Source organism: Barbus barbus, assembly GCF_936440315.1.
Source record: "Barbus barbus genome assembly, chromosome: 13".
In the NCBI taxonomy this organism is placed as follows: domain Eukaryota; kingdom Metazoa; phylum Chordata; class Actinopteri; order Cypriniformes; family Cyprinidae; genus Barbus; species Barbus barbus.
This window is the reverse complement of record NC_136741.1, coordinates 18148125-18161622: the sequence shown is the minus strand read 5'-3', so window position 1 is coordinate 18161622 and position 13498 is coordinate 18148125. Positions and strand designations below refer to the sequence as shown.

Sequence of the window (13498 nt, the reverse complement as noted above, 5' to 3'; positions counted from 1 at the left end):
GGAAGAAGATGGATGGATGGATGGATTTTATTAACCAATGTCTTTGCTGCTGAGCTTTGATGATCCAGTTCAATTGTGCTTCATTGTTTTCTTTATTGCTGAAGAGTGTTGAACCCTCTTCTCCTGCGTTCTACTTTACAGAAGTGAATTTACTTTTCCTTCAGCCTGAGGTTTATTCATTACACTCTGGTGTGAAAGGGCTTTTACATTTACAACGCAAAAGTAACGCAACGCATTACTTTCCATAAAAAGTAGCTAAGTAACGTAATTAGTTATTTTTGAGGGAGTAACGCAATATTGTAATGCATTACTTTTAAAAGTAACTTTCCCCAACACTGTGTACGGCACACTGTCAGTTAAGATAAAAGACAGATTCTCACATACAGCACACTGTCAGTTACCGGCCGCAAATGAGAAGTTTGACAGTTTGTAAAAGTCTTGACAGTTAAAAACACCTTGACATCTAATGGAAGTCTACGAGGCAACGGTTGCTCCTAAGACTTCAGTTGCACGTGTAGGTGTGGACTAGAATTCCTTCGAATTCTCTAGCATTACTTAAGATCTCAGAGGTCACCAAGTAAAATATTATTACACCAGTAACATACACTTGTACCACTCAAAAGTTTGAGGATGGTAATAATTGTTTTTGAGATCTGATTTTATTTTTTTATAAATATTTGATAAATATTATTTATTATTCAATAAAACTTTAATCCTGTGATGACAAAGTTTAATTTTCAGAAGTCATTACTCAGAAATCATTCTAATATTCTGATTTGCTGCACAAGAAACATTTCTTATTATCAATGTTTAAAACATTTTTGCAGAAACCATGATACATTTTTCACGACACCTCTTACTGACCCTAAACGGTCATATAAATACACACCATTCTGTTTTAGTAAAGCTATATATTACCCTGTCTGAGCAGCCGTCTGGTTTTGGAAGTCTCTTTCCCTCCTCCAAGGCTTTGACCAATCGCGTAACAGTCATCTGGCCATGTGTTGGACCAATCATCTTAAGGAACACCTGTGGGGGTGGAGAAAGTGGGGTCACTGGCCTGATTTACAATTAAGCGCTGAGGTATTAAACATTCATCCACGTCTCCTCTAGTAAACCACCTCTAATGCTTTCAGTGGGTGAGGAAGCATTACATTGTGCACAATGTGAAAATCGGACAAATCCCTCAATAACAACATTTCCTTCAAAAGCGGCACACAGAAAAAAGTGGGGATTGGTGTGCAGACGTCTACCGCAGCCGTTGGGTAAGACATCTACCACTGTGGGCACAGACTGGCACCATCTGCCATGTTCTCAGAAACAGAGACCGAAGAACCAGACTCATCAGCACCTCCTAAACAAGGGCTTCTTCCAGCCTACAGAAATGAACATGGGCTTCACAACAAATCTATATTACCCTCCTGCTGCTTATAATCAAACACTGAAATAGAAATGCAATCGAAATATTTACATAACACATTTGCATAAAAATAATTACACAAGTCTGTTCAAAGTGCAGCTGTTATATTTTGTGGTATTATTTTAATCCTCCGGTGCTGTTTTTTTTCTCCCATATTTCTTTTAATGTATACCTTATTTTCAGTTTTATTTATTTATTCAGTTTTTAACTCTTTTTATTGTATTTTTATTTCTTTTATAACCTTTTAATCATTGCTATTTTTTTTTTTTTTTTTTGCTGAAAGCACTTTGAATTAGCACTGTGTGAAATGTGCTAAATAAACTTGCCTTGCCTACTAACAGGAAGCTCCACTGTTATTATAAAACATTTTATTTGATACTAGAGTTACTATAGTTACTAAACTAAAAGCATAAAAACATTTTCATTATATGAATTAAAAATACATTTTTAACTGAAATATCTTTCTCGTTTTCATTTATAATGTGATGTACTAAAATAACAAACTAAAATAAAAATTAATAACTTTATAGACATTTAAAAACAACAAAAATTAATAAATGACAACCCACAACAAAACTGGTAAAACCTTTACTAAAATTAACCTGAAAGCAGAAAATATAAATATACTATAATAGTATATTCTATTATATATTTTATACATCAATAATACTAAAATATCACTGTTTGATACCCAACCAAGAAAATTAAGAAACTAATTAAAGAGGGATTCCAGACTCCTGTGCTACTGCTTTTTTTGACAGAATGTGAAGGAACTTGTGATGGCCATCGTGTGATGTCCCATTTATCATTTCAGGTTTCAAACGGGTGTTCATATGCAATTTACATCACCCATGTTGGAACTTAGATCAAGTATGCAATGGCTAAAGAATTTTGGGGCGGGGCTAAAAACATCGGACTGGCCACTTACCGACATAGGGCTGCATGAGGTATCACAGTAGGTGAGAAGCTCATACATGGTCACTCCAAAAGACCAGACGTCAGACGCCTTGTAGAATTTGCAGTGGATCAGGCACTCTGGAGCATACCTGGGAAAATGAAGAAAAGAATCATTACAAAGTGGATTTCCCAAAGGGAATTTCACAATTACACACAATAATGGATACATGACATCACCAACGCACATGGTTCATCTTAGATTTAATGGAGATCTATGTTAATGTACTTGGGCATTGCAGGGCCTCTAATGAGTGATTCTTACCAGAACACTGGACTGTCCAGATCATCTTTCACAGTGTAATAACCCTCATTATCCTTAATGCTTTTGGTCAGGCCGAAGTCTCCGATCTTTACCGTGTTTTCATTCTCCACCAGAACATTCCGAGCCGCCAGGTCTCTGTGGATGTAATTGCAAGAGCCCAGGTAGTCCATGCCCTGGAGTTAGAGGTCAGAATATGGTAAGGGTGAGCATAATGTTACAGCGCGGATCTGTATTTCAAACAGAACATATGGGCTCAGGAACCACAAAGGATCACTGTAAGCAGCTGTTGTTATTGTTGGTCTCTGAGTACAAGGCCATGAGGACAACAAACAAGCAGAGCATAAATAAGCAATGCGGAAAGCAACTGTTGACAAAATGGATACAATATTTATGAACGAATGTATCACTGAGTATCGCCATATGCATTATGAAAAAATAAGGTATAATTTTTTTCATGAGAATTTAATACTTTTATTTAGCAAGGACACATTAAATTGATCAAAAAGGACAGTTAAAGCCTTACATTTAAAAAAATTTAAAAAAAAAAAAAAAAATAATCTATTTTAAATAAACGCTGCTCTTCTGAACTTGTTTTTGTTCAACATTAAAAAAATAATGTTTCTCGAGCGTAAAATCAGCATATTAGAATGATTTCAGAAAGATCACGTGATACTGAAGACTAGAGTAGTGGCTGCTGAAAGTTCGGCTTTGACAAAGGAATTTATTACATATTAAAATATACTACATTAAAAATATATATTTTTTAATTATTTTAAATTGTAACAATTTTTTTTTTGTAAAATAAATGCAGCCAAAGAGAATTCTAACCAAACCCAATAACTCATAATTTGATTGCAATTGAAACTGCAGCAAATTACACACAATCTACCTCTATTAATTTTTTATTATACTACAGTGTATTTCCATATCACACTATCACTTAATATGTCACTGCATTAATGCAAATTAAATGTTATCAGATGGCATGTATTTTGCATTGAGGTGAGTGTTTTACTATCTGATGAGTTAAAGGCTGTTTTACTTTAATACAAGTGCAGTCTTTTTTCATTGGTTGTGCCATTTTCCTGTATTAAAGCACATGAATGAATAGAGCACATTTTCTTTTGCTCTTGTGTGAACATCTTTTGTTTGTGATTTCTTTCTTTTTTTATTACATATTTGTTTCAGTGTGTTTGTGTGTTTTAGGGGTAAATAACAAAAAAAAGTCACTATTTTGGATAACTACTGAAGCATTATAAACCATTCAAATATGATGTTACCTGGCAGATCTGTTCAGCATAGTTGAGCAGGGTTTTAAGGTCTATGTGAGCTTTGTTTCTGGGGAGGTATTCCTTCAGACTGCCTGCCGGCAAAAACTCCATGATGAGCTTAATGGATCTCCCACCTTAAAACAAAAACAAGATTCACTCAACCAACTCATGCATTTGGCACCAAAAGCCATTACAGTCTTATATTATTTATGATGTTCAGATTTGTGGTTTACCTTCTTCATGGCAGATGCCCTTATATTTGACAATGTTCTCGTGGTAAAGTTCTCTCAGGATGTGAATCTCACGCCATAGGTTACTGCTCTGCTCTTCTCTGTTCTCCGGCTTTAGAGATTTCACGGCCACCAGCTCTCCGGTCCGATCTCCCCGCGGATCATACCTGCACAACTCCACCTTTCCAAAATGACCCTGAAAACACAAGGATGTACTTCAGTCCAACAGCAGATGGTCAGTGAAACGATAAGCAGTTTGTTCTTGATGAGTTTAAGGACACAACACACACACACACACACAGAAAATACCTCTCCAAGATCTCTGATCTTTTTGAGGAACCTCTTCTCAAACACTGTAGGGTCCACCTCTAGCATGGGAACAGGTTGAATGGAAGGATCTAGAAAGAAAACATTAAAGAGGACATTTAATATAAAACGGAGTAAACTTCAACAGTACATAGAGAACAGTCTAACTTAACAGAGGTCTTTAACATATAGATATCTTAAAGGTACAGTAGCAAAATCTCTACTGTAAAACTCTAAAGTAGAACAGAAATAGTAAGCCTAATAAGAAATAATAAGCCTAAATATAACTGATCTATTACCCTTCAAAATTTTGGGGTCTGTAATGATTTTTGAAAGAAATCTCTTATGCTCAGCAATGCTGCATTTACTTAATCATAAATGGGGTATGACAATAATATTGTGAAATATTATTATAATTTAAAAGAACTTCTAATTTCAATACTGCATATTTTCAAATGTCATTTTTTCCTGTGATGGCAAAGTTGAATTTTCATCATCCATTACTCAATTCTACAGAGTTATATATATATATATATATATATATATATATATATATATATATATATATATTTAGAACTCTTTAAAGAATAGAAAGTTCAAAAGAACTTGAAATGTGTTTTTTTTGTAACATTATAATTTTTTTTGTAACATTAGAATGTTTTGAACAATGTCTTAAACAGATTATGATGTTACATTATAATGTTAATGTCTTCACGGTCAATTTTGATAAGTTCAATGTGTCTTTACTAAATAAAAGTCTTTTGAACGATAGTGTAGGTGAAAGAAACCTTGACAAACATTGAAAATGGACTTCAGGGGTAAAACATGTTTAGTACTTTTAGCGAGATGATTGTAGCATTTGACCACAAGAGGTCAGTATGGAGAAGGAAGGAAATAATTGTATTATTTTGGTAGATTTTAATAACTAATCTAGCGTTTATCTTTGTCATCCGTTTATGCCAATTCCTTTTGCTTACTCTGTTTCTCCACCATGTCAATGTCTCTGACAATGGCCCTGAAGAAGAGTCTCTGGTGAGGGTCGTAGGTCATACAGTGGGTCATGAGTTTGGCCAGCTCCTCGCAGTCAGGTTTGGCCAACTGACACTGCGCTGTGTAAAACCTCTCCTTCTGCTCAGAGAGATGACAAACAAGAAAAATGCATCATTTATCAGCACAGAAAAGATCGTGCTTACACATGCACGTGTTTAACAGTGTATGTGTATGCCGTTACCTCTGTGAGCTTTTTGTCTTTGAGAGGTATCTCTCCGTTGTAACAGATCTCCCACAGAGTTGTTCCAAAGCCCCACTTATCCGCTGCTATGCTCAGATTAGCCGTGTCCTGTACACACTCGGGAGCAATCCAAGGAATCCTGTCCACACGCTCTGTAGACACACACAAAGGAAATTGTCATACATGAACAACATGCTAGACAGGATTGTTTTAAATCAACTTAAAACTAACACTCAAACCACCAAGCTGGATTTTATTGGGTAAATAATCCTCATTTTAGGGGGTTTCCACAACCATTTCCTCATTCACACACACACTGTAGTTTCAACAATCATATTTGCTGTCATCTTTAGAAGATCTCATGTCTTTTAAAAGGGCATTTCACCTAACACGTGATCACTCTGTTCAACTCAATCCCTCTCTGTGCCCCTTTCATTCCCCTCTCTCGAGCTCGCACACCACCACCCCAGAAAAACACACAACCAGTCTTTCCTGTAACAGTCCCTGGCACACAGCAAACAAAGAGCTTTTCTGGTCTCTAAAAGTGCTTCAGGGATCTGAGCTGGATCTCAGCCAACAAAATTCCTGTCAGTTATCTTTTCCGAGCAGTCCATTTTCACAGTCCAATAGAGCTCAACTATTAGATACACCACACTGACTCAGATGCATTTATACTGGATAGTTGACATAATAGTTGACATTTTACCCATATAACTCTTTCCATATACAACATTATAAATGCATATATGGTACAACATCTCTGAACCTCACGTGGGCAGTAATATAAATATTTAAATTAAAGTTCATTTATTTAAAATTATATTTATATTTCAAAAATAGTTATTTATTGAATCAAATGCTGTTAAAATAAACTTAAAAAAATTACAATAAATATATAAAATCTTTCAGATTAATATCTAAACTTCTAGATATACAGCATTACTTCTAGATTACAGCATACAGCATTAATAAGATGAACTTGATGCCTATATGAAGGCTGATAATATGCTAACAAGCTGAAAAGGTGGTAATGGCTATAAGCAGGCTGATTACATATTAATAAGCTGGTCATAATGCTTATATAAAGACAATGCATTAATGTCATAATGCCTGCATAAGAGGTGCTATTTAAATGTTATGAAGAAGGCCTTTATAAATTCCTTGATAATGTGATAACATGCTGTTAAGGTAAAAATATAATATATATATGATATATATAATATAATATAAAAATATAATACCACATGTGCGAATGTTTATAGTGTGTTAATAAGGTGCTCATAATGAATCTCTCACCTTCTCTGCTAAGGACAATAATGGGTATGCCAGGGTCACTCAGCTTGATGAAAGGTCCTCCCTCTCCATCCAGACCATCTCGAGCCACCAGAATGTTCTTACTGCACACATATCCATGAACCAGCTTCTTGTCCTCCTACAGGATACATACAGCAGTCTCTTAATTCACATTTTACAATAACTTTTATTGATATGTTACACTATGTTGCTTAACAGATAAAATTTGATACATTTCCAAGTACAAATATGAAAAAATTTGAAAATATAAATACACAAAATATTATATAAAATACAGTAGACAGTAATATTGTGAAATATTATTACAATTTAAAACACTTCTAGTTTTCTATTTTAAACTATTTTGTAACTGTAATGTATTCCAGTTATGACAACGCTGAATTTTTCAGCAGCAATTACTCCAGTCTTTAATACTGATTTGGTGCTTGAGAAAATATGATGGATTTTTTTTTAAGGATTCTTTGATGAATAGAAATGTCAAAAGAACAGCATTTGTTTAAAACAGAAATATTTTTGTAAAATTATAAAATGTCATTACTATCACATTTTATCAATTTAGATAAAAAAGTAATTAAAATAGAATAAAAAAAATTGAGGTGTTATCTATAATGAGGTGTTCTCTAATTAAATATGCGCTAATTTTCATAAACACTGGATGAAGCCAGGTTCAAAATTCTTGTTTCATTTTGTTGACATATTAGACTTAAAGGTTTTTACAGAGGAGATTTTGGTTATCTCTTTTTATCACTCCAAAAATCAGAAAATGCTGACAACCAGAAAAAAAAAAAAAATTATTTTAGCCTTTGCTTAGGAATAAAATGTTGAAACCAGGCTAATTATATATGAAAACCCCCTCTGTAAAAACCTTCAGAATATTGATAGGAATAAATCTAAATTTTGGTGCATCTAAGTGTTACTGAAGTGGACATTTTTGGCTCAGTGCAGGAGAAAAATCTCATTTTGAGAAAACGGTCTTTGAAGATATGCACTGTAATTGAAATCAACAAACACAGATAGATAAAGTGCTATAATAGAAACACTTCAAAGTGTATTTTGCATGTTTTCTTTCTACCAGTCTGAAAAAAACACTTAATGTAAAGCCAAAAAGCCCAAAACCTCAAAATTGACAGGTGCATTAAAAAACTGTGTTTTTGCCTGTAGTGTCTTGCCTTAAGATTGAGAAGATGGCATTTGTTTTTGTGTTTGTTTCTTTACCAGATAGCTGAGGGCACTAGCCAACTGTTTGGCAACCTGGAACTTCCAAGCGGTGCTGAGAGGTATGCTCTGTCTGCGCATGAACAGATCCAGAGGACCATACTGAACAAACTCCTCCACCATGATATCTAAAAAAAGACAGAGGCACATGGTATTTTATGCAAATGAGTACCGTTATCAAATTCTCTCTCTCTCTCTGACACAAACACGGTTCCTGCTCGTATATGCAAATTCTTCTTTGCAAACACGCAGACGCACCCATTGCGTGCACATAGGCAGTTATCTTTAGAGTATTTAAGCTTTTGCCCAATGGACCAGGAAGTGTGGTTTGCAATTAAATAGCTAACCTGCAGGCTTTGCTTAACAATCGAATGGAGCTTTGTGTTTGCAGCTTCCTCCTCACAAAATTAGCATTTATGAAACATTTACACGCCACAGAAGCATAAAGCAAAAATTTTATCCAGTTAGACTCAGTTCTATGTAATATTTTCTCATTTAACACTACGTCCCTACCAAAGCAATGATTTAGTTTTTGATTTCTCTGTGATTTTCTAGCAACAAGGAAATGTTTTCATGTTGTTTCCTCTTGGAAATATAACACTGCCAGTGTGCCAGATCTACACACTCAGGCGGAGAATGACAGTGTCTATGTTCTCATTGTAAATCTTTTGCACCAGTGACTACTGGTTACAATTCAATAAGCGGAATAAAAAAGAATGACCTATTTCTCATACTTGTCATGCAAAACCACAACAGAACAGAATAAAAGAAAACCAAAAGTTCTAGTTCTAAGACCTTGTCTTTAAGATTTGCGTCCTCTGTCTGGAAACAGATGTCAATTGCTTAAGGCTAGAATACCCCAAACAACTTTTGCCCAGATTTACAGTGTGTTCGAAACCATGCGAAAGTCTGGAAGTGATGTCCAATTTTTTTAACTATTTCCGTCAATATGTATGATGCCTCTCACAAACACACTACAGCACAACAGACATTTAAAAGTCGTGTAATGTATTTTAAAAGACATCCATTCACTGTAAATATCAGTAGATGAAGCAATAAAATGTGGCAGGTTGAAGGCCAAACTAGCTATACACTAAAGACACGTGCGAGTGGGGTACTTACTCTCCTGATGGCGAACACACACTCCATACAGCAGGGCGATGTGTTTATGAGAGATCTGGCGCATCATGCTAGCTGTCTCAAAGAAAGCCTGAGAGGAGACCGAGAAAGACATACTTTTAACATTTTAAAAAGTAACCACACAGATGAAAGAATACTGGGAGTTGAGATAAGGTGGAAAATTCAATTAAAATCCCCTCATGGTTCATTACAGTTGAAAATGTCCACAATTAGGTTTCCATTTATTTATTAAGCATGGGCTTTTATCCAAGGCAACTTACAAATGATGAAGACTGTCAGGAGATGGTAATCAATAATCTTGTTTGCTAAACTTCATTTAGACTCAAGCAAGCCATGTAATTCCACATGTGCGTCTTACCAGAGAGATATCTCGATGTCCAGAGCCCAACACTTTCAAGACCACTTTCATCTCCTGTGAGTATCCTCCCATGTCATCATCATCCTCACTCTTCAGCTTTAGAACACCAGCATAAATGTTGGTCCTCGTGCCCCGACCCAAATGCTCACCCTGAATAAAAAAAAAACACAATGTCATGTAAAGGCAAGGTTAACATGAGCAAGCAGGTAGTCATTTAAAAAACTTTTATTCATAGCATACAATGTCGTCAATTTGAGAGACAACCCCTTCATGGTAACCAATAGTGAAACATCTTACTCATCATTTACATAGTAAACTGCATTTTGGATTGTAAGAACCTGATCCTGGCTGATGTAATGATGTGATTCAAATGAAAATGGCGACTACAAAGAAAACATCTGTTACAACACACTATTTTTCAAATGTTGGGGTTGGATCTTAAAATGATTTTGGAAAAAAGTATCTTATGCTCACCAAGGCTGCATTTATTTGAGCAAAACTACAGTAAAAACAGTTCTATTGTGAAATATTTTTGCAATCTAAATTAATATACTATAAAATCTAATTTATTTCTGTCATGAAAAAGCAGAATTTCCAGCGGCCATCCTTCATAATATCCTTTAGAAATTATTGTAATGTGTTGATTTGGTGCTCAAGAACCATTTCTTATTATGTTGAAAAGTTGAAGTCAAAAGTATTCTCAATTCTTGAGAAAAGTATTAATTTATTTAAATCTTATAGACCCCAGATTATTATACACTCACCAACTATGGAAGTCCCTTTTATGAATGTATACAGTAGAGTTTTGACCATTTCTGTATTTAATTTGATTTCTTACAAGCAGGTCATGCAAAAAGTCGACAGTATGTTTGGATAAAAATCCATGAAAATATCACCTGTACAATCTCCTCCTTAAGGATGCGGTGGAAACTCAGCTGGCTGACTTGAGGTTGTCTATGCCGGGCGGGCTCTCGGTCTCTGGTCATCACTAATAGGTTGGAAATTTCTGAAGGACAGAAGAAAATCATTTGTGATTCGTGGGCGCCATATAAAAAGTTGAGCCTCTGGTTTGATTGTCCAGGGACGTTTATTTTCAGTACATCTAAATACACATGTTGGCGTGCAGACACGGTATAACAACCCCCACCTAAACAAAGAACGGGGAAGAGGAAGCTGTGCAGTGACAGTGCGTGGTTCAACAAAACATCTCACTTGCTACATCAAAACAATGAGCCTGTGTGGGTCCACGTGTGCAGGTATATTAAAATGTAATTTGTGTTTATGTAAATGTGTGTGTGTGTGTGTGTTGTGATGATAATTTGCAGCATCAGCTGGTCTTTTGTCTACTCGCTGACATCATCTGGATACAGACCTACAGAGCTCTGTTTTTATGAGTGCAAGTAGGGTAAAGAGATCAAGAGATGTGAACAACGGAAACCCACATTTACTACATTTCCTGCCTGTCACTGATGCCTCAGCATGTACTCTTAGAGAAGCAGATGTAAACAAGCCCTGATACAGTCTCTAATGTGCGATAACAGGGCGTTTTTTCACAATCAAAATATTCCTGATGCTTGGGTTCGCATTAGTATAGAGCTGTTGCATAACTGCAAATACTGATGGTGCGCTCAAAGAAGAAGGATATTTAGTACCTCAGGATTCACATGTACCAGTGTACCCATAAATCTCAATAAACTGCAATATTTTCATTTAATTTTCCAAAAACATTTTAATACCTGAAATTCTTCTGTGAACATTGTGTAATGACAAACAAAACCACTGAACTGATTGGCTGAATCACAATTTTAAGACAGATATTTACATTAATTGATCTGAAATTGGAAGATGTGGTGAAAAGTTACATTTGGACCCTGGTTTCTCTGCATTACACAGACATCTGTCACACTCTCTTAGGAACACTTAACTCGATCAGGCTGGGGATCCAACTGACGGTTAACTGGAAAAATAATCTGATCCTGGCTCGGTTGGCTGAAATATAAGACTGCACAACTATTAGCTGCCAGATGCACAGCTGCCCATGGTCATACGAGGATAGGACTGCATGCATGTGCGTGCTGATATTTGACTTCTCTAGAGAGCACTGTCACACTGATCACTGTTTGGTTCATCTTATTCTGACCTACAGACAGAAACTGAAATCAGCTAAACATATATTATGAACTGTTAAAAGATGGACTAATGAAACAGAGCAGGTTTTACAAGCCTGTTTCAACCTTACTGATTGGAGTGTTTTTGAGGCTGCTGCAAACGATCTGGACGAGCTCACAGAAACTGTAACATCTTATATCAGTTTCTGTGAGGATGTGCGCATTCCTATCAGGACTCATCTAACTTACAACAACGACAAACCGTGTTTCACTACAAAACTCAAACAGCTCCGTCAGGCCAAAGAAGATGCTTACAGGAAGGGGGACAAAGTCTTGTATAAACAGGCCAAATACACACTGGAAAAGGAGATCAGAGTGTCAAAGAGGAATTACTATGGAAAGCTAAGGAACAAATTCTCCTCCAGTGTTTCTGCTTCAGTGTGGAAAGGTCTGTTAAGACATTACCAATTACAAGTCACCATCCCCCAGCACTGTGGAGAATCAACAACTGGCAGACGATCTGAATGAGTTCTATTGCAGGTTTGAAAAAACACCATTCACACCTCCTGCAAGCCCCATCTCCCCCACACCTGCACTGAAAATAAGTGAAGATGACGTGCGCCAGGTCAGGAACAAGAGAAGGAAGGCACCAGACCCAGACGGTGTGACAACAGTCTTGTCTGAAATCCTGTGCTGATCAGCTGGCCCCCATCTTCACACAGATCTTCAACAGATCACTAGAGCTGTGTGAAGTCCCTTCCTGCTTCAAACGCTCCACCATCATCCCCATCCCAAAGAAACCCCAAATTACTGGACTTAATGACTACAACCCTGTGGCTCTAACGTCTGTGGCCATGAAATCATTTGAATGACTGGTTTTGGCTTATCTGAAGGACACCACTGGACCCTTACTGGATCCCCTGCAGTTTGCCTACAGAGCAAACAGGTCTGTGGATGATGCAGTCAACATGGAACTGCACTTCATCCTGCAGCGTCTGGACAGGGTCCAGGGTCTTATGTGAGGATCCTGTTTGTAGATTTCAGCTCTGCTTTTAACACCATCATCCCATCACTCCGTCAGCCCAAACTAACTCAGCTCTCTGTAACCACCCCCATCTGTCAGTGGATCAACAGCTACCTGACAGACAGGCAGCCGCTAGTGAGGCTGGGAAAATACACATCCAGCACCCGTACGAACAAGCACTGGAGCTCCTCAGGGCTGCGTTCTCTCCCCACTGCTCTTCTCCCTGTACACCAATGACTGCACATCTAAAGACCCCTCTGTCAAGCTCCTAAAGTTTGCAGATGACACCACAGTTATTGGCCTCGTTCAGAATGGTGACGAGTCTGCTTACAGACAGGAGGTTAAGGAGCTGGCTGTCTGGTGCAATCTTAACAACATGGAGCTTAACACGCTCAAAACAGTGGAGATGATCGTTGACTTCAGGAGAAACCCCCCTGCACTCCCCCCACTCCCCAACATGAACAGCACTGTAATAACAGAGGAGTCATTCAGATTATTGGGCACCACAATTTCTCAGGACCTGAAGTGGGACAATTACATGGAGTCCATTGTGAAAAAACCCAGCAGAGGTTGTATTTCCGTCACCAGCTGAGGAAGTTCAACCTGCCACAGGAGATGCTGAAACAGTTCTACTCCGCCATCATTGAATCTGTCCCCTGCAT

The 13498-nt window shown here is 37.0% G+C and overlaps 1 protein-coding gene across 1 annotated transcript in view; it reads right to left on the bottom strand.

Moving 5' to 3' along the window:
• Positions 1 to 13498, bottom strand: part of LOC306879141 (tyrosine-protein kinase JAK1) — a 42914-nt gene that overhangs the window by 3815 nt on the left and 25601 nt on the right. The window contains exons 11-23 of the mRNA XM_079431883.1: positions 10601 to 10710; positions 9705 to 9854; positions 9329 to 9416; positions 8207 to 8334; positions 6974 to 7109; positions 5678 to 5829; positions 5424 to 5574; positions 4450 to 4538; positions 4144 to 4336; positions 3920 to 4044; positions 2640 to 2812; positions 2349 to 2466; positions 919 to 1029 (exon numbers count right to left, since the gene is read on the bottom strand). Of these exons, the coding sequence (XP_079288009.1) occupies positions 919 to 1029; positions 2349 to 2466; positions 2640 to 2812; positions 3920 to 4044; positions 4144 to 4336; positions 4450 to 4538; positions 5424 to 5574; positions 5678 to 5829; positions 6974 to 7109; positions 8207 to 8334; positions 9329 to 9416; positions 9705 to 9854; positions 10601 to 10710 (1724 nt within the window). The remainder of the gene's footprint in view (positions 1 to 918; positions 1030 to 2348; positions 2467 to 2639; positions 2813 to 3919; positions 4045 to 4143; positions 4337 to 4449; positions 4539 to 5423; positions 5575 to 5677; positions 5830 to 6973; positions 7110 to 8206; positions 8335 to 9328; positions 9417 to 9704; positions 9855 to 10600; positions 10711 to 13498) is intronic.